Genomic DNA, 25,723 nt, shown 5'->3' with positions numbered 1-25,723 from the left:
ATATGCTGCACATTATTAATGCCCTTATACACATAATGTTCCTTACACATATGCCGCACATTATTAATGCATTTATATACATGACACACAAAATGCCCCTTACACATATTTCGAACACTACTATACAACCAACCCACCCACACACAGCACTCACATGGCTGTTAACACTGAGACCTCTGCCTCTGCTTGGATACAGATGTATCCTCATACATCTTGCTTCAATACACCATGCAGCAGGAGATGCCTGGCGTGAGTCAGCTGGAAGCCTTGCTGACATTGGGCGCTTTTTTTGACGAAAATGTGTCTTATTTGCATTATGTGGCTATGGATGCACAAGCAGCTTCTGCTGATTAAAATTATATGCAGCATGCCTATATTTTGTGGGAGACTGTGGATGTATGGGCATATGAAATTATATGTTACAGTGATTTCCAGGAATACAATGTAACATAGCATTTCGTATGCAGATACAGCCGCAGTCTCACACAGAATATAGGCATGCTGCATATCATTTTATCAGCAGAAGCTGCTTGTGCCCCTAGGCATACCAAACGCCCTAGGCATTTGCCTAGGTTGACTGTGCCGAGGGCCAACTCTGCCAAGGCCTTAGCCTTTCATTTTCTCATCGTGTAGTGAATGTCATTTTTGCAATTTTTACGTTTCTCATCAGCTAACTTTACTTTTTTTTTATTTATAACCGTAAAATATTGCTTCTTTGTTTTTACATGCCCTCTATGCCATTGGGCATTGGCCTCAGCAGATGACATTGGGGGTCATTCAGACCTGATCGCACGCTAGACTTTTTCTCTGCGCTGTGATCAGGTCAGAACTGCATATGCGTATGTACCGCAATGCGCAGGCGTGTCGTACGGGTGCAAAGCGGATCAATGAGTTTTATGAAGAATCCATTCACACAGCCGATCGTAAGGAGATTGACAGGAAGAAGGCGTTTGTGGGTGGCAACTGACTGTTTTCTGGGAGTGTCTGGAAAAATGCAGGCATGCACAAGCGTTTGCAGGGCGGGTGTCTGACGTCAATTCCGGGACCTGACAGTCTGAAGTGATCGCAGTGGTTGAATAAGTTCTGGGCAACTCAGAAACTGCACAAAACTTTTTTGTAGTGCTCGGCTGCATATGCGATCGCACACTTGCAAAGCAAAAAAACACTCTCCTATAGGCGGCGACTATCTGATTTCAGCGCTGCAAAAAAAATAGCTAGCGTGCGATCAGGTCTGAATTAGGCCCATTGACGGACTTGCATTGTCAATGTCATGACTAGTGTCAGCAGCTTCAGCATTAGTAGTAGGAAGTGGTTCCTGATCTTTCAATTGTATGTCCACCATTTCTATCAACACGAAGTGGGGGTACAGCAACAGTGTCGCACAAATGAGTCAGAAATATATATAATAATCAAACACTGCGGTTGACTTCACCAACAGCGTTGCACAAATGAGTCAAATAAATATATATATATATATATATATATATATATATAATAATTACACACTGCAGTTACAGTGTCGCACAAATTAGTCCAAAATATGTCGAAGAACTTTTATATCACACACTGGCAGTTACAGTGTCGTACAAATGAGTCAAAAATATGTAGAAGTATTTTTATATCATGCACTGGCGGTTACAGCATCACACAAATGAGTCAAAAATATGTAGAAGTATTTTTTATATCATACACCTGCGGTTAGTGTTGCACAAATGAGTCAGAAATATATAATAATTACACACTACGGTTGACTGTACCGACAGCATCGCACAATACATTTACGAGTAGAAAATAATATACTGCGGTCTGACTGGCAGTGTCACAGTACTTATGAAAATAAAATAAAAATTGTATAGTACACTGGGGTACATCACAAACACAACAAAAAAATATATAATTAGAATTTTAGGATTTTTGTTTTTAGCTTTTATTATTTTCATTTTACACTGGGGCAGAGCCCCTGGATGGACTGACAGATCACCCCTTTCAGATACAACAGGCAGAGAGAGCACCCCTTTTTCAGATACAGCAGACAGAGAGAGCACCTCTTTTTCAGATACAGCAGACAGAGAGAGCACCCTTTTTCAGACACAGGAGACAGAGAAAGCACCCCTTGTTTAGATACAGCAGAGAAAGAACCTCTTTTTAAGATACAGCAGACAGAGAGAGCACCCTTTTTAGCTACAGCAGAGAGAGAGAGCACCTCTTTTTCAGATACAGGAGACAGAGAAAGCACCCCTTTTTCAGATACAGCAGACAGAGAGAGCACCCCTTTTTAGATACAGCAGACAGAGAGAGCACCCCTTTTTTAGATACAGCAGACAGAGAGAGAACCTCTTTTTATGATACAGCAGACAGAGAGAGCACCCCTTTTTCATATACAGGAGACAGAGAAAGCACCCCTTGTTTAGATACAGCAGACAGAGAGAGCACCCCTTTTTCAGATACAGCAGAAAGAGAGAGCACACTTTTTTCAGGTACAGCAGACAGAGAGAGCACCCCTTTCAGATACAGCAGACAGGGCAACCTTTCAGATACAGCAGAGAGAGCACCCCTTTCATTTACAGTAGACAGAGTACCTCTTTAAGATATAGAAGCACCTCTTTCAAATACAGCAAGTAGAGCACCTGCCCCACGCCACGCCAGACACAGTACTGGAGATGGACACATCTGTCCAGTAAACTCTCCAATGCTTGAGTGAAAATGGCACCGTTTACCATGGATTTCTATAGAATTCAAAACTCATGAGAATCCTACAGCGGGTTGATGACAGTTTGCCAAGTTTTTGGATCCGTGTGAGATGGCATGTTCTGAGCCGGACCCGGATCTAAGCAAGGATCTCAAAGGTCGGGTGGGAGTGGGGTTTCGGTTCCTTGGGAACCAAACCTGCTCATCTCTACTCAGGAGGAATCAGGACCTGAAGTGGCTCCTCATATTCCAGGCAGGCAACGACTTAAGGGGGACCACCTCCTGTCTGCCATGCCGACTTTGTACCTTTGGCCATCTTCGCCTTCACACGGCGCGTTATATCGTAGAAGTGTATAAGCACTTGTCATCCATCCTGCTCAAGGGGCCTTCCACATTCACCACCTTTGCCCAAATCACATTCTTCTTTCTGGTAGAACTATGGTAGCCCCATGACCGAACAGGTGCTGGTGATATTTCATCACCTCAGGCAAAAGGGCCATATTTTCACCAAACGTAAGCTTGACATTCCACCCAGTCTTGGTCCTGGTGCACTGCAGGGGTGCCTCATCACTCTCATCAGAAGAGTGTGGCGTCTCAGCTGTCACCTCCTTCACCTCCCCACCTCATTAACCTCAGACCCAGAAATGACAAACACAACACAACGTTAAAAAATTAACCACACTCAACTCCTACTAAACAAAGAGCACATGCACTCAAACAGAAACAATGACAATGGACAGGAAAAAAACAGATACAGAAATCTAGGACAAACTACTAATAAGCAAGATAATATATAAGACAGGACAGCTACCAACCTCAATATAGCGCTCAGTAATCAAAAAAGAACTCTCCAACAACTCACCAACTCCTCAAACCACAACCTCTCATCAATTGTTGCCATAAAATATCGGAAAACACAGATTTGAAAAATTCAGATGCTTAGTAATGCGAAAACAACGTATTGGTCGTTCCAATTCCCTTTTCTCTATCGTCCTAAGTGGATGCTGGGGTTCCTGAAAGGACCATGGGGAATAGCGGCTCCGCAGGAGACAGGGCACAAAAGTAAAGCTTTTACAGGTCAGGTGGTGTGTACTGGCTCCTCCCCCTATGACCCTCCTCCAGACTCCAGTTAGATTTTTGTGCCCGGCCGAGAAGGGTGCAATTCTAGGTGGCTCTCATAAAGAGCTGCTTAGAGAGTTTAGCTTAGGTTTTTTATTTTACAGTGATTCCTGCTGGCAACAGGATCACTGCAACGAGGGACAGAGGGGAGAAGAAGTGAACTCACCTGCGTGCAGGATGGATTGGCTTCTTGGCTACTGGACATGAAGCTCCAGAGGGACGATCACAGGTACAGCCTGGATGGTCACCGGAGCCACGCCGCCGGCCCCCTCACAGATGCTGAAGCAAGAAGAGGTCCAGAATCGGCGGCTGAAGACTCCTGCAGTCTTCTTAAGGTAGCGCACAGCACTGCAGCTGTGCGCCATTTTCCTCTCAGCACACTTCACACGGCAGTCACTGAGGGTGCAGGGCGCTGGGGGGGGGCGCCCTGGGAGGCAAATGTAAACCTTTAAAAAGGCTAAAAATACCTCACATATAGCCCCAGAGGCTATATGGAGATATTTACCCCTGCCTAAATGTACTAAATAGCGGGAGACGAGCCCGCCGGAAAAGGGGCGGGGCCTATCTCCTCAGCACACGGCGCCATTTTCTGTCACAGCTCCGCTGGTCAGGAAGGCTCCCAGGTCTCTCCCCTGCACTGCACTACAGAAACAGGGTATAACAGAGAGGGGGGGCAAAATAAATGGCAATATATTAATATAAAAGCAGCTATAAGGGAGCACTTAATCATAAGGCTATCCCTGTCATATATAGCGCTTTTTGGTGTGTGCTGGCAGACTCTCCCTCTGTCTCCCCAAAGGGCTAGTGGGTCCTGTCTTCGTATAGAGCATTCCCTGTGTGTCTGCTGTGTGTCGGTACGTGTGTGTCGACATGTATGAGGACGTTATTGGTGTGGAGGCGGAGCAATTGCCAAATATGAGGATGTCACCTTCTAGGGGGTCGACACCAGAATGGATGCCTTTATTTGTGGAATTACGGGATAGCGTCAACTCGCTTAAGCAGTCGTTTGCCGACATGAGGCGGCCGGACACTCACTTAGTGCCTGTCCAGGCGCCTCAAACACCGTCAGGGGCTGTAAAACGCCCCTTGCCTCAGTCGGTCGACACAGACCCAGACACAGGCACTGATTCCGGTAGTGAAGGTGACGAATCAACCGTATTTTCCAAAAGGGCCACACGTTATATGATTTTGGCAATAAAGGAGATGTTACATTTAGCTGATACTACAGGTACCACTAAACAGGGTATTATGTGGGGTGTGAAAAAACTACCAGTAGTTTTTACCGAATCAGAAGAATTAAATGACGTGTGTGATGAAGCGTGGGGTGCCCCGATAAAAAACTGCTAATTTCAAAGAAGTTATTGGCTTTATACCCTTTCCCGCCAGAGGTTAGGGAGCGCTGGGAAACACCTCCTAGGGTGGACAAAGCGCTAACACGCTTATCAAAACAAGTGGCGTTACCCTCTCCTGAGACGGCCGCACTTAAAGATCCATCAGATAGGAGGATGGAAAATATCCAAAAAGGTATATACACACATGCAGGTGTTATACTACGACCAGCTATTGCGACTGCCTGGATGTGCAGTGCTGGGGTAGTTTGGTCAGAGTCCCTGATCGAAAATATTGATACCCTGGACAGGGACAATATTTTACTGTCGTTAGAACAAATAAAGGATGCATTTCTTTATATGCGTGATGCACAGAGAGATATCTGCACACTGGCATCACGGGTAAGTGCTATGTCCATTTCGGCCAGAAGAGCTTTATGGACACGACAGTGGACAGGCGATGCGTAGAGGAGTTATTTGGGGTCGGTCTATCGGATTTGGTGGCCACGGCTACGGCCGGGAAATCCACCTTTCTACCTCAAGTCACTCCCCAACAGAAAAAGGCACCGACCTTTCAATCGCAGCCTTTTCGTTCCTTTAAAAATAAGAGAGCAAAGGGCTATTCATATCTGCCACGAGGCAGAGGACGAGGGAAGAGACAGCAACAGGCAGCTCCTTCCCAGGAACAGAAGCCCTCCCCGGCTTCTACAAAAGTCTCAGCATGACGCTGGGGCTTCGCAAGCGGACTCGGGGGCGGTAGGCGGTCGTCTCAAGAATTACAGCGCGCAGTGGGCTCACTCGCAGGTAAATCCCTGGATCCTGCAGATAATATCTCAGGGGTACAGGTTGAAATTAGAGACAGAGCCACCTCGCCGTTTCCTGAAGTCTGCTTTACCAACGTCCCCCTCAGAAAGGGAGACGGTTTTGGAAGCCATTCACAAGCTGTATTCTCAGCAGGTGATAGTCAAGGTACCTCTTCTACAACAAGGGAAGGGGTATTATTCCACTCTTTTTGTGGTACCGAAGCCGGATGGCTCGGTAAGGCCTATTCTAAATCTGAAGTCCTTGAACCTGTACATAAAGAAGTTCAAGTTCAAGATGGAGTCACTCAGAGCAGTGATAGCGAACCTGGAAGAAGGGGACTTTATGGTATCCTTGGACATCAAGGATGCGTATCTCCACGTTCCAATTACCCCTCACACCAGGGGTACCTCAGGTTCGTTGTACAAAACTGTCACTATCAGTTTCAGACGCTGCCGTTTGGTTTGTCCACGGCACCTCGGGTCTTTACAAAGGTAATGGCCGAGATAATATTTCTTCTTCGAAGAAAAGGCGTATTAATTATCCCATACTTGGACGATCTCCTAATAAGGGCAAGGTCCAGAGAACAGCTAGAGATGGGTTTAGCACTATCTCAAGAGGTGCTAAAGCAGCACGGATGGATTCTGAATATTCCAAAATCCCAATTAATGCCGACAACTCGTCTGCTGTTCCTGGGGATGATTCTGGACACAGTTCAGAAAAGGTTTTTCTTCCCGAAGAAAAAGCCAAGGAGTTATCTGACCTGGTCAGGAACCTCCTAAAACCAGGAAAGGTGTCTGTACATCAATGCACAAGAGTCCTGGGAAAAAATGGTAGCTTCTTACGAAGCAATCCCTTTCGTCAGATTCCATGCAAAGGGATCTGTTGGACAAATGGTCAGGGTCGCATCTTCAGATGCACCTGCGGATAACCCTGTCGCCGAGGACAAGGGTATCCCTTCTGTGGTGGTTGCAGGAGGCTCATCTATTGGAGGGCCGCAGATTCGGCATGCAGGATTGGATCCTGGTGACCACGGGTGCCAGCCAGAGAGGCTGGGGAGCAGTCACACAGGGAAGAAATTTCCAGGGAGTGTGGTCGAGCCTGAAAAAGTCTCTTCACATAAGCATTCTGGAACTAAGAGCAATCTACAATGCTCTAAGCCAGGCGGAACCTCTGCTTCAAGGAAGACCGGTGTTGATCCAGTCGGACAACATCACGGCAGTCGCCCATGTAAACAGACAGGGCGGCACAAGAAGCAGGAGGGCAATGGCAGAAGCTGCCAGGATCCTTCGCTGGGCGGAGAATCACGTGATAGCACTGTCAGCAGTATTCATCCCGGGCGTGGACAACTGGGAAGCAGACTTCCTCAGCAGACACGACCTTCACCCGGGAGAGTGGAGACTTCATCCAGAAGTTTTCCACATGCTATTAAACCGTTGGGTAAAACCAATGGTGGACATGATGGCGTCTCGCCTCAACAAAACACTGGACAGGTATTGCGCCAGGTCAAGAGATCCGCAGGCAATAGCTGTGGACGCGCTGGTAACACCTTGGGTGTACCAGTCGGTATATGTGTTTCCTCCTCTGCCTCTCATACCAAAGGTATTGAGGATTATACGGCAAAGTGGAGTAAGACTAGTGGCTCCGGATTGGCCAAGAAGGACTTGGTACCCGGAACTTCAAGAGATGGTCACGGACGATCCGTGGCCTCTACTTCTGAGAAGGGACCTGCTTCAGCAGGGTACTTGTCTTTTTCAAGACTTACCGCGGCTGCGTTTGACGGCATGGCGTTTTGAATGCCAGATCCTAAAAGGAAAAGGCATTCCAGAAGAAGTCATTCCTACCTTGATAAAGGCAAGGAAGGAAGTCACCGCGAAGCATTATCGCCGTATTTGGCGAAAATATGTTGCGTGGTGCGAGCAGCGGAGTGCTCCGATGGAGGAATTTCAACTGGGTCGTTTTCCTACATTTCCTGCAATCAGGATTGTCTATGGGTCTCAAATTGGGATCTATTAAGGTTCAAATTTCGGCCCTATCAATATTCTTCCAAAAAGAATTGGCCTCAGTCCCTGAGGTCCAGATTTTTATCAAAGGAGTACTGCATATACAGCCTCCTGTGGTGCCTAAGGTGGCACCGTGGGATCTAAATGTAGTTTTAGATTTCCTCAAATCAAATTGGTTTGAACCACTAAAGAAGGTGGATTTGAAATATCTCACATGGAAAGTGACTATGTTACTGGCCCTGGCTTCGGCCGGGAGAGTATCTGAACTGGCGGCTTTGTTTTATAAAAGCCCTTATTTAATTTTCCATTCGACATAGGGCAGAGCTGCGGACGCGTCCGCATTTTCTCCCTAAGGTGGTATCAGCGTTTCACCTGAACCAGCCTATTGTAGTGCCTGCGGCTACAGACGACTTGAAGGACTCCAAGTTGTTGGACGTTGTCAGAGCCTTAAAAATATACATTTAAAGGACGGCTGGAGTCAGAAAATCTGACTCGCTGTTTATACTGTATGCACCCAACAAGTTGGGTGCACCTGCTTCTAAGCAGTCGATTGCTCGTTGGATTTGTAACAAAATTCAACTTGTACATTCTGTGGCAGGCCTGCCACAGCCTAAATCTGTTAAGGCCCATTCCGCAAGGAAGGTGGGCTCATCTTGGGCGGCTGCCCGAGGGGTCTCGGCATTACTACTCTGCCGAGCAGCTACGTGGTCAGGGGAGAACACGTTTGTAAATTTTTACAAATTTGATACCCTGGCAAAGGAGGACCTGGAGTTCTCTCATTCGGTGCTGCAGAGTCATCCGCACTCTCCCGCCCGTTTGGGAGCTTTGGTATAATCCCCATGGTCCTTTCAGGAACCCCAGCATCCACTTAGGACGATAGAGAAAATAAGAATTTACTTACCGATAATTCTATTTCTCGGAGTCCGTAGTGGATGCTGGGCGCCCATCCCAAGTGCGGATTATCTGCAATACTTGTACATAGTTATTGTTAACTAATTCGGGTTATTGTTTAGGAAGCCATCTTTCAGAGGCTCCTCTGTTATCATACTGTTAACTGGGTTTAGATCACAAGTTGTACGGTGTGATTGGTGTGGCTGGTATGAGTCTTACCCGGGATTCAAAATCCTCCCTTATTGTGTACGCTCGTCCGGGCACAGTACCTAACTGGAGTCTGGAGGAGGGTCATAGGGGGAGGAGCCAGTACACACCACCTGACCTGTAAAAGCTTTACTTTTGTGCCCTGTCTCCTGCGGAGCCGCTATTCCCCATGGTCCTTTCAGGAACCCCAGCATCCACTACGGACTCCGAGAAATAGAATTATCGGTAAGTAAATTCTTATTTTATTCCAAAACAAAAGACACTGAGCATACACACTGTGCAATCTTTCAAGAGATTGAATCATCTTCATATTATTTCATCATATACAATTTTTTGTTGTTCCTGTACACAAGAACAAAAATCTTTAAATCACTGGCAAGAGGTGACATCTACAGAGACCAAATCGAAATGACATATCGCCTGGTCATCTGGTTGGTCGTACACACTACACGATGTGCACCACATTGTTCACTATATCTTCTGATTGACCTGCAGCACGACCAACCAGAAGATGTCAAATATGACGCACGTGAGTGTGCAACTGAGCATTGTGTGATATGGACAATATGTCATTCCAATTTGCCTCAAAATTACATATCATCCCAATATTGCTCTAGTGTGTGCCTGGCCTAGGTCTCATTTGTAATTCAAATAAATCTGTTGAATTCTTAGGGGGATGAATCATTTTGCAAGTGTGTGTGTGTGTGTGTGTGTGCGTGCGTGCGTGCGTGCGTGCGTGCGTGTGTGTGTGTGTTTGTCAGTTATAGCATTAAACACAGATATGATAAACCATATCTTTTAGTAACGCTTAAACATAGTAATACTGCATGAATTAGTGTAGCGGTAACACTGCTTGTACAGCTCTATCAGCAATGAATTGGTGTTTCTGTTTAGTGTTTTATAATTACCTGGAGAAAAGGTTTCATGAAGATTCCGAAACACAAAGTCTGTCCATTCTCCAGTAAGCTTTCCTTCTACTGGAGCATAGAATGTATTGTAGTACTCTAATGGGTTAAACGCATCAATGTAGGTCTGCAGGGTGGTACAGGGTGTCTCCATGATGTTCTTCTCTCAGGGTGACTCAAATTATGTCTGACTGCAGTTAGATGCCGTAGGATATAAATCTTTAAATGATTCAATAAAGAAACAACATATGGATTACCTTGCTATTACATTTTTAGACTTGATTTATTTCTCATGTACTTTCAAAAAAAGGTAACAATAGTGAACATTACAAACTACACTATTTAGCACGAGTCTCAAATCAGTCTCAATTCTTAATTCCATTCTACAAAATGATAGAATCTGATTGGTTGCTATGGGCAACATCTCCACTTGTATGTTTTAGAAGCTTTAGTCATTCTACCTCTGAGACTCATTAAAGCCCTTTTCCCATTCTGTTATATAGAAATATGTCATCTAATTTTGCAGCATGCTTGTTATTCAAAGTAAAAGTAAGCATCATTCAAAAATCACAAAATATCAAGTACTAGGGCCGGAGTAATGATGTAATGATGCCCAAGATCGCCAGAGGTGCAATCTTGTAAGTGATTACCCCTTTAAAAAAAAGTCAGAGAACGCCCGGTATCTGGCACCTATGGCAATCTCAGGCGTTATTACATCCGGCCCCTACACTGCATTTTAATATGTGCATACAACTTTGCAGAAAATACATTACAAGGAATAAACTCAATGGGGAGGTATTCAATTGTGTGAAAAGTCAGTTGGGTGTTTGTTTTTTCATATGTAATAGACAAAAAAAAACAGACACCCAACTGACTTTTCAAACAATTGAATATCCCCCAATAAATCTACCTCGGCTAAAGGGGATGCACCCACATGCTTGTGCTCCAGGCACCTACTCCAGCCAGGGGTTCTGTCTGGGGCACGTCAGAGCTACTTTGCACCCACAGCCACAGCTATTAAATAGACCGCAAGGGAAAGTTTTCCAATCCTTGGAGTAACAGAGGTGATGGGGGTGCCAGTGGGAGTGCCCCCATTCAAAATATACAGCTGGACATTTGTGGCTTATTGCCCTACAGTAGCAACACAAGTCCCTGTTCACATGCTGCACCCCTGACCTCTGCACTTTCTCCAAAGAAGCCAGCTTAAAAAGCCTACAAAGAGGATCACAGAAAAAAACAGGGAAGTAAGTATTGGCTGTCCCTGAAGTGAACCAGTAGGAATAGGGACAGACAGGCACAGGAAAATGGCGCTGGAGACACAATAGTGGGATGGTGCTGGAGAGACAGTGAGATGTTGCTGCAGACACAAGGGGGAGATGCTGGAGACACAGGGAAATTGCACTGGAACAGAGGAGGGATGGTGCTGGAACATAGGTGGGATGGTGCTGGAGAGATAGTGGGATGGTGCTGGATAGGCAGTAGGATGGTGCTGCAAAAAAAGGGGATGGTGTTGGAGACATACTGTAAGAGGCATGGTGATAGAGACACAATGGGGATGGGTTGGAGACAAAGGTGGAGTGGTGCTGGAATCACATGTGGGTTGGTACTGAAGAATCTGGTGGGTTGGCACTGGAGTCACAGATTGGTTGGGGCTGAAGGCACAGGGGGATGGTACTATAGAAACACAGTAAGGCTAGAGACATAATGGGTATTGTGCTGCAGAAACACAGAAAGGGTGGTGCTGGTGACACAGGGGGTGGTGCCAGAGTCACAGGGGTATGGTATAATGAAAACACAGGGGGGATAGTGTTGGAGACACAGGTGGGTGTGTACTTGAGACATCAGTATGTGCGGTGAGATAAGGCAGGTGGAGGCAGGCTTTTTCTGTCATACTAACGTATATGTTTACAAAAGAAAAAAGAGGTAGATTACTGGTGCACCATTCAATATTCTATACAATTAGACAATACAATATAACTTTTATTATAGAATTAATTAAAATTACATCAGTCCCCCACAAAAGAATATGAGATGGAAAAATATTAAAATTATAGAAAATATAAAGAGAGTTGAAAATGTAAAAATATTGTGCCATAGGCCTCTTTGTACAATTGTTCAGGCTCATTGGGCTATTCTATATGTTGATCATGTTCTTCACCCTAATGGGTGTCTGAGTGGTTAATAATACAGTATATTACATATGGTTCAAATGTTATCTGGTAAATAAGCCAAAGTGTGTTGCTACAACCTACACAATCCTCACTGGTTTATTACAATGAAGCTACTTCCAGGAGATCATCCGTGTGTTGTCTTTCTTATAAATATTCTACTCATTGCTCTCCATATGTCATATATAGGGGGTAATTCCAAGATGATCGCAGCAGGATTTTTGTTAGCAATTGGGCAAAACCATGTGCACTGCAGGGGAGGCAGATATAACATGTGCAGAGAGAGTTAGATTTGGGTGGGGTGTGTTCAATCTGCAATCTAATTTGCAGTGTAAAAATAAAGCAGCCAGTATATACCCTGCACAGAAATAAAATAACCCACCCAAATCTAACTCTTTCTGCACGTTATACCTGCCTCCCCTGCAGTGCACATGGTTTTGCCCAATTGCTAAAAAAATTCCTGCTGCGATCAACTTAGAATTACCCCCATAGTTTCAATGCAAAGGAGTATATATGCTAACATAAATGGTGTAATGTTCGGGATAATGTCCTTATAGTAATTAGATCCCTTTTTATATCTTATCAGAATATACCATTCCTATAGGAGTGGAAATTATTACTTACTCCAATGTCCTATTAAATGTTTAACAGATGTCCTAGGGTATTGCTTCTGTTATAACTGAATGACGTTATGACATAAACTTCTTACTGCATTCTTTAAGTCTAGCAGTGTTACAGTATTTCCTTTAGAAGCTAATGAAGGATCAGGCTTATTATTGATGTTACAATAGCCACTCCAGAGATTGTTCATAACACATTTTATGTTTCCATAATTAATCAGTAATCTATGCAATACATTAATCTATGTAATACATACAGCTACTCCAGTTATACGCAAATGGTCAGGACAATAAATTGGTGGCTATCACTGCCTTTATAGGTCAGGCAGTGTGATTTACATAAGAGTATTATGACTTATATAGTGAGCAGGAGCAATGTATGTTGTACACGTTTATGAAATAGAGGTGTTGTGCAATTCTACTGTCACTGCCTGTAAGGACTTGGCAGTGTTATACTCGCATCATAAACAGACTTATTCCGATTGTGTGTATTTATTCAAAGGCATTTTTTAAAACAGATTGCACTCCTTATAGAAATCTGACCGTATTACTTTATTGTCAGGCTATTCAGCATTGCAGTCTGTCTCATAGCCTTGGTTACCACTACAGACAGTTATGGATACAATTTCATGCTCTTTCCAGCTTACATAAGCTTGTTTCAGAGCACTAGGTAGATACAATGGGGTAAATTTACTAAAATTCGTATTTTTCCGAATGAGGTTAAAGTTCAAACACGAATGACATCGAAAGTGTAAATTTGCAACTTTTTGAATTTATTACGACTAATTTACTAAGCTGTCGTATTCTGCATTTTCGTATTTACCGATGTCGATGTCATTCATATTTTTTGTCAGTGTTTTACGGGAGTGAATTGTAAAACACTGCCGACTTTAACACAATGAATCTCGGCCGGATTTGTGAGATAAGTGCTGGGCTTCATTGTGCACCTTTCGTAAAAAAATAAAACATTGTTAAAAATAAAAAATAAAAATGCGTGGGGTCCCCCCTCCTAAGCAAAACCAGCCTCGGGCTCTTTGAGCCGGTCCTGGTTGAAAAAATATGGGGGAAAAAGTGACAGGGGTTCCCCCATATTTAATCAACCAGCACCGGGCTCTGCACCTGGTCCTGGTTCCAAAAATACGGGGGACAAAAAGCGTAGGGGTCCCCCGTATTTCTGAAACCAGCACCGGGCTCCACTAGCCAGATACATAATGCCACAGCCAGGGGACACTTTTATATTGGTCCCTGCGGCCCTGGCATTACATACCCAACTAGTAACCCGTGGCCGGGGTACCCTGGAGGAGTGGGAACCCCTTAAATCAAGGGGTCCCCCCCTCCAGCCACCCAAGGGCCAGGGGTGAAGCCCGAGGCTGTCCCTCCCATCCAAGGGCGGCGGATGGGGGGCTGATAGCCTTTTTGTCAAAATGTGAATATTGTTTTTAGTAGCAGTACTACAAGTCCCAGCAAGCCTCCCCCGCAAGCTGGTACTTGGAGAACCACAAGTACCAGCATGCGGAGGAAAACCGGGCCCGCTGGTACCTGTAGTACTACTACTAAAAAAATACCCCAATAAAAACAGGAGACACACACCTTGAAAGTAAAAGTTTATTACATACATCCACACCACCAAACATACATACTTACCTATGTTCACACGAGGGTCGGTCCTCTTCTCCATGTGGAATCCATGGGGTACCTGTGGGAAAAATTATACTCACATAATCCAGTGTCTCCTGTTTTTATTGGGGTATTTTTTTAGTAGTAGTACTACAGGTACCAGCGGGCCCGGTTTTCCTCTGCATGCTGGTACTTGTGGTTCTCCAAGTACCAGCTTGCGGGGGAGGCTTGCTGGGACTTGTAGTACTGCTACTAAAACAATATTCACATTTTGACAAAAAGGCTATCAGCCCCCCATCCGCCACCCTTGGATGGGGGGGACAGCCTCGGGCTTCACCCCTGGCCCTTGGGTGGCAGGAGGGGGGACCCCTTGATTTAAGGGGTTCCCACTCCTCCAGGGTACCCCGGCAAGGGGTGACTAGTTGGGTATGTAATGCCAGGGCCGCAGGGACCAATATAAAAGTGTCCCCCGGCTGTGGCATTATGTACCTGGCTAGTGGAGCCCGGTGCTGGTTTCAGAAATACGGGGGACCCCTACGCTTTTTGTCCCGGTGCTGGTTGATAAAATATGGGGGAACCCCTGTCATTTTTTAACCATATTTTTTCAACGAGGCTGGTTTTGCTTAGGAGGGGGGACCCTACGCATTTTTTATCCACAAATTTAACACTTTCCCACCCCTTCCCACTGATAAACATGCACGGATCTCATGGATCCGTGCATGCCTATCAGAACATGGTAAAAAAAAGCAGGTCTGTTTTATTTTAGCACTTTTTTACGATTGCTATTTTTTCACGGCAGTGTTTGTCTATTGCCGGCAGTGTTTGTGAATTACACTTTTTAGTAAATTACCGAGTTCTACCAAATTACAGGCGTATTTGACCGATGGTGTATTCATTCGTAATTTTTTTCTTTGAGTTCCAAAAAAATACGAATGCCCTCATCAGAATCAGAATCAGAATCAGCTTTATTGGCCAGGTGTACTCACGTACACTAGGAATTCTTTGTGGTACAATGCATCGCCAAGCAGCAACATGAAGGGGGAATACATAGCATACGAAGGGGGAAGAACACAGCATACATTACACACATTACACGTATGAGTTGATACTGCACATTGCAACTGTACAATAGACTCAACATATTAGACATATTATACATGTAGGACTAAACACAAAGGCTGCTTGGCAGAGCAGCACCGAGGCAGCCATCCGCGGCGCCAACTAGAACTCAAACAATGCACATAATACAGAAGATTTAAGAATGACATCAAAAGATAAACCACACAGACAATAAAGACACAAAGCATAATGCAGGGTTGGTGTAAGCATTTTGGGTAATAACCTCCAGGGGTTGTGTATTCCACCCTCACAAGGTACCAGGTGCGGTAGCCATCTTAGGCGCTCTGCGTAGGATTACCCAGGGTGGAATAGTCCACCCCTAGAAGAGAACACAAAACAGGGAGATTGCAGAGTCCTTAGGTTCAGAGTAGGGTTCCAGTAAAACCATCAGGTCCATGTATTTTTCATCCCATCCACAAGTTTACCAGATAAGGCAGCCATGTTGGGCGCACTACGAAGGTTACACAGTGGGAGATTAGCCATACAAGGGCCAAATGCATTCACGGGAAAACTGACACGAGTGTAGGAGTATGCTATACTCTGCATGGAAAGATCCAAATGAAGCACACCCTGCCCATGGAGGAACCATCCGAGGCAGCCATGTGAGGCGCACTGTGTAGGTTACTGCTGGCAGGGTGTGCAACCAATGGAGGTACACATTACAGGAATAGCACACAGTGGGGGGAAAGTACCCTGTAAGAAGAAAGAAGAGAAAGACACATTTGCAGGAAAACATTAATTTGTGAAAATGATAAATGTCCTGGTCTCATGAGAGCAGTGCGGGTGTGTGTGAGAGTGTGGGGAGCAGTGCGGGCGGGTGAAAGAATGTGGAGTGCACACTAATGTCCAATGGAACTGACCCAGCAAAATCTGGTCCTGATGCGCACGCCCCTCAGTTCCCTGCTCAGCTTGAGGGGTAGTCTTGGGGGCAGTCATGATGTTCTTGGACAGAGAAGTAGTAGGCATTGGTCCTGGTGTTCTCAAGGCAGAGGTGAGGAGAGGCCACATGATGGTCCCGAGTTGCAGTTTTTGGGGAAATTGTATTATTCGAGATTTTAGCGTAGTCCAAATCCAGTTCAAACTCCGGTTCTAACTCCATTCTTAAATCATATTCTTAACAATTGCATTCTTCACAATTGCAAGCAGGCCAAGTCCTGACTGCAGGCCGTGATAATATTGCACTGCCGTGATTTGAGTTTAGTAAATTCCCGAGATGACACTTTGAAGAAAAAACACCATCTCGGTCAAAATCGGGAGCTTAGTAAATTTCCCTAAATGTTGCAAATATAGCACTCTGCAGTCAGCAAGTGTGTATTAAACAGCTGAGGAGTGAAGCCCATCTGCTATTAATAAGAAACGAGACTAGTCTTCAGCTATCCTGCAGCAGTATATACTTCTGTGACAGCCTGAAGCTTTTCATCAATATGGTTAGCTGGCTCACTATGATAGTATGGGATGTAGTTATGTGATCGGTGGTCAGAAGACCGCCGGTCACATTACCTCCCCCTACATCCCGCCCCCTCACAATCCCAATGATCGGTATGCCAACCAGCAGGGACTATTCCTACTCGTAGGTGTCCACGACACCCATAGAGAGGGAATAGAACTTGTGACTTTACACACTCGATAGTATACATATTACAGTACAGTAGTTTGCAGGAAACTATGACCTGCAAACTTTGTTTGTTCTAGAGCACAGGTTCTCAAACTCGGTCCTCAGGACCCCACACAGTTCATGTTTTTCAGGTCACCTGTAGATTTTAAAAAATGTGACAGTTGGTGATTCACAGTGCAGCTGCTGGGTGACAAGGAAAACGTGAACCGTGTGGGGTCCTGAGGACCGAGTTTGAGAACCACTGTTCTAGAGAATAGGATTGCCACCGAGCAACAGCTGGTAGGGTGGGTTAGCAAGCCTCCTGATTATCGCTGGAACAAGTTCAAATGAAAACTAAAAAATCCCTTAGCTTGATCCTACAGAGGAGGGCCGGGCCAAGCATCTGCTCTCTGAGCAAAAGGTCATGTGACCGCTTGGACCCACCCTTAGGCAGATTTTTTGGAAGCCTACTTATGGCAATCCCAAGTCTAGACTTGGATAATGAGGAAGTACATAATTTGAAGTACATCACTTCAAATGCAAGGAAAGAAGAGACTGACATGAATCTTTTATAATGTTTACTGAACTGGTAACAAAAACATAGTTTGGATCAATGTAAGGAAGTGTTGGAAAAAAAACATAACAGCATGAAGAACGTCCACAGACTAGGCACAGCTATGGGCCCAACTTGATCAGAAATTGGACAACGAAATGGTGTGACAGAAGCAATACTTTTATGTCTCTAGCTTTTGATGCCTGTGGCATATCATGCTCCCCTGGCCCACCCAGGAGAAAGCAACTGTGGACGGAGCAACCAACAGACCTAGCAAGGTAATAGGTGGGTAAGGTGGGCAGTGGCGGATTCAGGGGGAGGGCACCCAGGCACATGCACTAAACCCCCCCCCCCACCCCCCACCCCCGTTGTTTATGATCTTTTTTTTCTCCTTTTTTTAATAATAGCTGCACGGTCACCACCAAGCTGCTGCTCGTGGCAGCCATCCCCCATGCAGCTGAGTCAGGGCAGTCAAGCTCCACCTCGAGCTTTGCACGAACTGCATGTAGTGTCGGGCTGCAGGCAGGCCGGGAGCAGGTTGCCCTCAGGGGCGTATCTACCTATTGGCCAGGATGGCACTCGCCAGGGGCGCCAGGCAAGGAGGGGGCGCCATCTGGCAGTGTCATCCATGGCCAGGGGGTAGAATCCAGTAGTACTGTCAGACTTGGTGACTGTCTGTTAGTGTCAGGTGGCAGCGCACCACACCTCGCTTATAATCAGACTCAACATAAACTACAGCTCCCAGCAGTCCTTGTTGTCAGGAGCTCCCGGCAGTAAGGGCGGCTAGGAGCTGTAGTTTACTTTGAGTCTGATTGATCACTAGTGTGGAGCTGTGCCGCTTGACACTGGCGCCTGCAGTGACAGACAGTCACCAGGTAAAGTCAGAGCCGGATTATGGGGAGGGGGTGGGGGGTTGAGGCACAGGACTCCACTGCCCTGTATTGCGCTAGGGCAGTGGACAGAGTGGAAGCATGGGGGTGGGGCTACATGGTACTCACTGCCAAGCAGCCCAGCAGCATGGAGGAGATGGAGAGAGGACAACGAGCTACTAAAGTACATGTAGTCAGCGTACCCTGTCTGTAATGTGGGGGGACACTATATAGTCTATCTGTATGTGTGTCTGTGACTGAATTTATGTATGTGTGTGACTATGTGTGTGTATAAGTATCTACTGTATTTATGTGTGTATTAGTGTGTGACTATGTATGTGAATAAGTGTATAATTATGTATGTATGTGACTGTATTTGTATATACTGCATGTGTGACTGTACAGTATATCATATGTATGTGTGTGACTATGTATGTAAGTGTATATGTGTGTACCTATGGACAGGATCAGATATACTAATGGCAAACGTGGTTTGACCGCATCCACATATAAAATTATAAATATATTTATTAGCACTGGTCCACATTTCCATTTTCTATTTGCATTCCTCATATGCCCTTTATAGACTGTGTTTTCTATAGGGGTACGACTGTGTGGCGTAATGTGAATAAGATACACTACTGTGCGTTGTAATGTGAGTAATACACACTACTGTGCTGTGTAATTTGATACTGTGTGGCATACAGTAATTTGAATTGGAAGTACTGTTGTGTGGCCATGCCCCTTCCCCACAAGGCCACATTCCTTTTTTGACACGTCTTCGTTATTTAAAATATGTGTATGTGTGTGTGTGTGTGTGTGTGTGTGTGTGTGTGGAAGGGGGGGGGCGCACCAGCCCATGACTTTGCCAGGGGCGCTCAGACCTCTAGATACACCCCTGGTTGCCCTTACAATTTTGCTGACCCCTAGCCGCCCCCGCAGCAGCATGACTACGTATATGTCTGGCTCAGCTGCGGGAGGCAGCAGGCAGAAAGAAAGCTCCCTGAATCCACGGTCACTCAGCGCTAGCTCCGCCCCCCCTGAGTTTCTCTCCTGTACATGCTAAATCATGGGAATAGTAAAAAAATTGGAAAGTGTAACTTATCCTGCGCTCGTTCTTTGTTTCAGAATAGCAACACTCTGGCTCCCATAATTCAATGTATGTTTTTAGGACATGCAAGGAAAAAGATTTTGGAGTTATATAGTGAAGCACAATTTAATAAAAAGTTCATAGACAATGCATAAAAAATGTACAATGTAAAAATTCATAAGTTGGTAATAATTTATAGCAGCACAGTTCATAACCCGCAAGCTGGTTATGAACTGTTTACAGTTCAGAAAGATTGGTAATTACCCACCTGCTTTTCCTTACTAAAGGCTGTGCAATTTACTATGCTGCTATAAATTATTACCAACTTATGAATTTTTACATTGTACATTTTTTATGCATTGTCTATGAACTTTTTATTAAATTGTGCTTCACTATATAACTCCAAAATCTTTTTCCTTGCATGTCCTAAAAACATACATTGAATTATGGGAGCCAGAGTGTTGCTATTCTGAAACAAAGAACGAGCGCAGGATAAGTTACACTTTCCAATTTTTTTACTATTGCACTTTTGGTGGAAGGTGAGGGATCCTTCAAGGAGAGTGTACCCCTTCCAGCTGCTGTTTTGCGCACGAGCACTTTTTCTTATTACCTACTGTTTTGAATCATGGGAAGGCTGCCGAATGCCAGGGAATACACAAGCTAAGAGAGAAGGTATTTCTCATGCTGGGGGGAGAGGGAGAGGGGGAGGGTGCGATGTGTGTTATGATGTCTTTCTTGAAGAGGTGGTGGGGAGTGCTGTGTGATGACTAATGAAGTGTGTGTGTGGGGGGGTTGCTGTTAGGTGAGTATGGAAAAGGGAGGAGTATGCTGTAGCCACTGTTACCCACCACACAGTGGCGGTTCTTGCCACGGGCAAGCAGGACTTTTGCCCGGGGCGCCGCCTTCCGGAGGGCGCTGGCGCCATCCGGAGGGCGCCGCACCGTGGCAAGATCCGCCACTGCTGCCCGCTGTGTCCCCCGTCCGCCTCCGCTGCCCGCTGCCGTCCCCGTCCTCGGCGCCTCCTGTGAAGGGAACTAGACGCTATGCGTCTAGTTTCCCTTCGTGGAGAGTAACTGCTGAGCGGTGCGCGATGACGTCATCGCGCACCGCACAGCAAAGGTCCTCTCCACGAAGGGAACTAGACGCATAGCGTCTAGTTTCTCTTCGTGGAGAGGACCTTTTGCTGTGCGGTGCGCGATGACGTCATCGCGCACCGCTCAGCATTCAAGCGGCGCTTTCAATGTACAGGGGGCGTGACTCACCACGCCCCCTGTATTAGGCCACGCCCCTTTCCTGCCCGGGGCGCTCTGCGCCCTTGAACCGGCCCTGCCACCACATCTGCCCTGCATACGCTCACCATGTCACTGTCCACATCTTCCCCGCATACACACACCCTGTCAACCACCACATCTGCCCCACAGCTGCTTGCCCTGATACCCACCACATCTGTCCTACAGCCGCTCACCCTGTCACCAACAACATACAGTCTGCCCCACAGCCGCTTGCCCTGTCACACGCCACATCTGCCCCACAGACGCACGCCCTGTCACCCACCACATCTGTACCTGCAGACTCTCTCACCCTGTCACCCACTGCACCTTGCACTGTAGACTCTTATCCTGTCAATCACAGCACCTGTCCCTGCAGACTCTCTCACCCAGTCCCCCTTTACATCTGCCCCACATACACTTACCCTGTTATCCACCACATCTGCCCCACATATGCTTACCCTGTCACCAACCACATATGCCCCACATACGCTCACCCTGTCACCCACCACATATGCCCCGCACAGGGGTGTATCTAGGGGTCCGAGCGCCCCTGGCAAAGTAAGGGACTGGCGCCCGCCCCCTACACGCATTTTGAATAAGTTGTGAGTATTGGAAATGGGGCATGGTCTTGTGGGGGAAGGGCGTGGACACAATAGTACTTCCAAATCAAATTATGCCACACAGTAGTGTCCCTTATTCGCATTGCACCGCACAGTAGTGTCTCGTATTCACGTTACACCATCCCTCCTCTCTAACCCACCTTTCCCACAGCCTGACATTAACCTGTCCCCCCCCCCCACCAAAAGCCTCTTCAGTGGTGCCTAACCCTAACCCACCCTTCCTAATCTCCCTTCCTGCAGCCTAACCCTAACCCTCCCATCCTCACAGCCTAACCCTAACTCTCCCACGTCGCTTGCTAGTGGAGACTTTGGCACCAACTCGATCCGGATTTTGGCATTCTGCATCGCTATCTGTGTTGGGATGCCAGCATCAGCATTCCAAGCAGTTTCAGGATGCTGGTGTCAGCTTTCCGACCGCCGGGGTGCCAAACGCCGGCATCTTGACTGTATCCTGAATGAAATGCTAATGAGATGCTGTGAGATGAGCCTCAAATGGACCCAGCCATTAACCAAACACCATTAGTTGAATGGTAGAAGTGCTTCCTGTTAACTAATATACATGTCCTTGAAATAGGTAAGATATGTATTTTCTTTATTACACTCAACAAGTTAAAGTTTTCGCTTACTTACTACTTACTTACATCTAACATGCATGAAAATCATGTAGTTTTCCAGGTACTACAGTCCCTTCTCCCAAACACTGACACTTTTTTATTATCTTCAACAACAAATAGATCTATAGCACTGTGCTATATAACAATTGCTGTGTACCTGGTGACAGTCTGTTACTGCCGGCGTGTCCATCAGCACCGAACTGAACTAGTGATCAGACTAGTGTCCGGCAGCACCGCACTTGTAATCAGACTCACAATAAACTACAGTTACCAGCAGCCCTTGCTGCCGGGAGCTCCCAGCAAGGGCTGCTGGGAGCTGTTGTTTATTTTGAGTCTGATTACAAGTGCGGTACTGCTGGACACCGGTGCCGCTCCAGCAGTAACAGACTCTCACAAGGTACAGTCTGACAGTACTGCTTTCCTACAATTTGGCAGCGGGTGGCACAGCCAGGCAGCGCCCCCTCCTTGCCTGGCGCCCCTGGCGAGTGCCATCCTGGACAATGGGTAGATACACCCCTGGCCCCGCATACACTCACCCTGTCTCCCACTGCACCTGTCCCTGCAGACTCTCTCATCCTGTCACCCACCACATTTGCCCCGCATACACTCACCTTGTCACCCAAGACATCTGCCCTACATATGCTCACCCTGTCACCCAACACATCTGCTACACATACGCTCATCCTGTCACCCAGCACATCTGCACCACATAAGTTCACCCTGTCACCAACCACATATGTCCTGCAGTGCATACGCTCACCCTGTCACCCACCACATCTGCCCCACAGGCGCTTGCCCTGTCACCCACCACATCTGTCCCTGCAGACTCTCTAACCCTGTCACCTACTACACCTGGCCCTGTAGACTCTCATCCTGTCACTCACCTCACCTGTCCCTGCAGACTCTTCCACCATGTCACCCTCCGCGGCTGTCCCTGTAGACTCTCACCCTGTCACCCACCGCATCTGCCCTGCAGACTCTCTCACTCTGTCACCCACCACACCTGTCACTGCAGACTCTATCATCCTGTTACCCATCACATCTGCCCCCAGCAGGCTGTCTCACCCGATTGATGTTTTATTTTTTCCTGTGGAGTACAATGTGTGGTGTGTTTTTTTCTTGTAGGCCAATGTGTGTGTTTTTACTTTATTTTTTCCATGGTCACCAATGTGTTTGGGTTTTTTTCTGCAAGGGACCCCAGTGTGATTAAAACCATGGGCATGGCTTGTTGGTATAGAATTTTCTGCAAGAGTCGTGCCCCTCATTATGAGCCAATTTTATCAGAAGCTCGCGCCAAAAAAAAAAAACCCATACACCTTCTCCTATTGTGCCCCCCTGTCATTTTATTCTGGATCCACCCTGAAGGTTGGTGCTGTTGCTAGGTGTCAATCCTATTCCCTAGAACAAAGAAAGTTTTCAGGTCATAGATTCCTGCAAATTACTGTTTGTTCAACGGGAGACTTGCCACTTAGCAACGGCTGGTGGTTAGACTACCACATACCTGATGGTTACTTGGAAGACCAATTGGTCTCCATTAATTCTTGGCAAACATTTACTCAGATGACCAACAAGTGGCATGCATTATGGAAAGTAGGAACATACTTTTTGTTGCTACACTGGTGTCAGCATCCCAGAAGGAGTGTCCCTTAAATTGGGAATGGTGAATGCCATGGCTTTTCATAGCTGTAACTATTCATTCTCTATTTATAGAGGGTTTGGCAAGCCAAAGGAGTTTATGGCAAGTAAAAACTAACTGCAAAGATTCACATGTTAGCGGAACAGTAAGTTTCAAGTACTGTATGAGTTGAGCTGATTATCCAAACAAAGACTTGGATTTGTCCATTCTCAGACTCATCTACACAATTTTCAAGGGGAGTTTTTTGGATCAGTAATATAAATTAAGGTTGGCCCAGCACCCCTGACCACTAAAGTTTAAGCTAGTAATAATATGAATTTCTTTAATAAAAGGACACTCTCTGAACTTGTGTTCAAGGTCAGAATAGGTTCTATATCCCAAGTACTAGAATATTGTGGATTAATAGCACTGGGTAGGAAAAACATGTCTTCAGTTATCTTTGGTGAAAACAAAGCAAGAGCTGCACTATAAAGCAGATGGTGGCAGATTCTAGGCCTGCTTCATATTTTGCAGCCATAAAGTCCAGGAAGGAAAGAAGCTGATCTAGCTGTATTAGCAGTAGTATACCATGCATTAAATTCTCTAATCATGGCAGGATACAGTATCTATCCTTGCATGGCCTCAGTGAGGCAATGATAAGGACTACTGTAGAAGACAATCTTAGATGGGTACACGCTAAGTAGTGATGAGCGGGTTCGGTTTCCGAGAAACCGAACCCCCCCGAACTTTACCCTTTTTACACAGGTCCGAGCCATACTCGGATTCTCCCGTATGGCTCGGCTAACCCGAGCGCGCCCGAACGTCATCATCCCGCTGTCGGATTCTCGCGAGATTCGGATTCTATATAAGCAGCCGCGCGTCGCCGCCATTTTCACTCGTGCATTGGAGATGATAGGGAGAGGACGTGGCTGGCGTCCTCTCCGTTTATTGTAGAAGACAGTTGATTCTTGTTTGTTTTTTATTGCTTAATTGTGGGGAGGATTGGGGAGCAGCTGTTAGGAGTACAGTGCAGAGTTTTGCTGATAAGTGACCACCAGTTTTTTTATCCGTTCTCTGCCAGAAAAAAACGTTCCATACCATATCTGTGCTCAGTGTGCTGCATGATATATCTGTGCTGAGTGCTCACACTGCTTAATTGTGGGGACTGGGGAGCAGCTTTAGCAGGAGTACAGTGCAGAGTTTTGCTGACAGTGACCACCAGTATACGTTGTCTGCCTGAAAAACACTCCATATCTGTGCTAACAGTGTGCCACTTTATTGTGGGGACTGGGGACCACCAGTATAATTAATATTATATAGGAGTAGTACAGTGCAGAGTGCACTGCTGTGTACCTACCTCCGTGTCGTCACTCGTCATCCATTAAGTATACTATCCATCTACATTGTATACCTGTGGTGCATTTTAGACTAGTTTAGCAGTTTGCTGACAGTGTCCACCAGTATACTATATATAGCAGTACAGTAGGCCACTGCTGTACCTACCTCTGTGTCATCACTCGTCATCCATTAAGTATACTATCCATCTACATTCTATACCTGTGGTGCATTTTTTTAGACTAGTTTAGCAGTTTGCTGACAGTGTCCACCAGTATACTATATATAGCAGTACGGTAGGCCACTGCTGTACCTACCTCTGTGTCGTCACTTGTCATCCATTAAGTATACTATCCATCTACATTGTATACCTGTGGTGCATTTTTTTAGACTAGTTTAGCAGTTTGCTGACAGTGTCCACCAGTATACTATATATAGCAGTACGGTAGGCCACTACTGTGTACCTACCTCTGTGTCATCACTCGTCATCCATTAAGTATACTATCCATCTACATTCTATACCTGTGGTGCATTTTAGACTAGTTTAGCAGTTTGCTGACAGTGTCCACCAGTATACTATATATAGCAGTACGGTAGGCCATTGCTGTGTACCTACCTCTGTGTCATCACTCGTCATCCATTAAGTATACTATCCATCTACATTCTATACCTGTGGTGCATTTTAGTTTTGCAGTT

At 46.0% G+C, this 25,723-nt stretch overlaps 1 protein-coding gene across 2 annotated transcripts in view; it reads right to left on the bottom strand.

Annotated features, from left to right (window-relative positions):
• Positions 1-25,723, bottom strand: part of LOC134966455 (indolethylamine N-methyltransferase-like) — a 143,702-nt gene that overhangs the window by 89,544 nt on the left and 28,435 nt on the right. For both annotated transcript variants that reach the window (XM_063943211.1, XM_063943210.1), the window contains exon 2: positions 9,946-10,161. In XM_063943211.1, the coding sequence (XP_063799281.1) occupies positions 9,946-10,096 (151 nt within the window). In that variant the 5' untranslated portion in view covers positions 10,097-10,161. The remainder of the gene's footprint in view (positions 1-9,945; positions 10,162-25,723) is intronic.

The sequence above is a fragment of the Pseudophryne corroboree genome, chromosome 10 (genome assembly GCF_028390025.1).
Source record: "Pseudophryne corroboree isolate aPseCor3 chromosome 10, aPseCor3.hap2, whole genome shotgun sequence".
In the NCBI taxonomy this organism is placed as follows: Eukaryota; Metazoa; Chordata; class Amphibia; order Anura; family Myobatrachidae; genus Pseudophryne; species Pseudophryne corroboree.
This window is presented reverse-complemented; position numbering and strand designations above follow the sequence as displayed.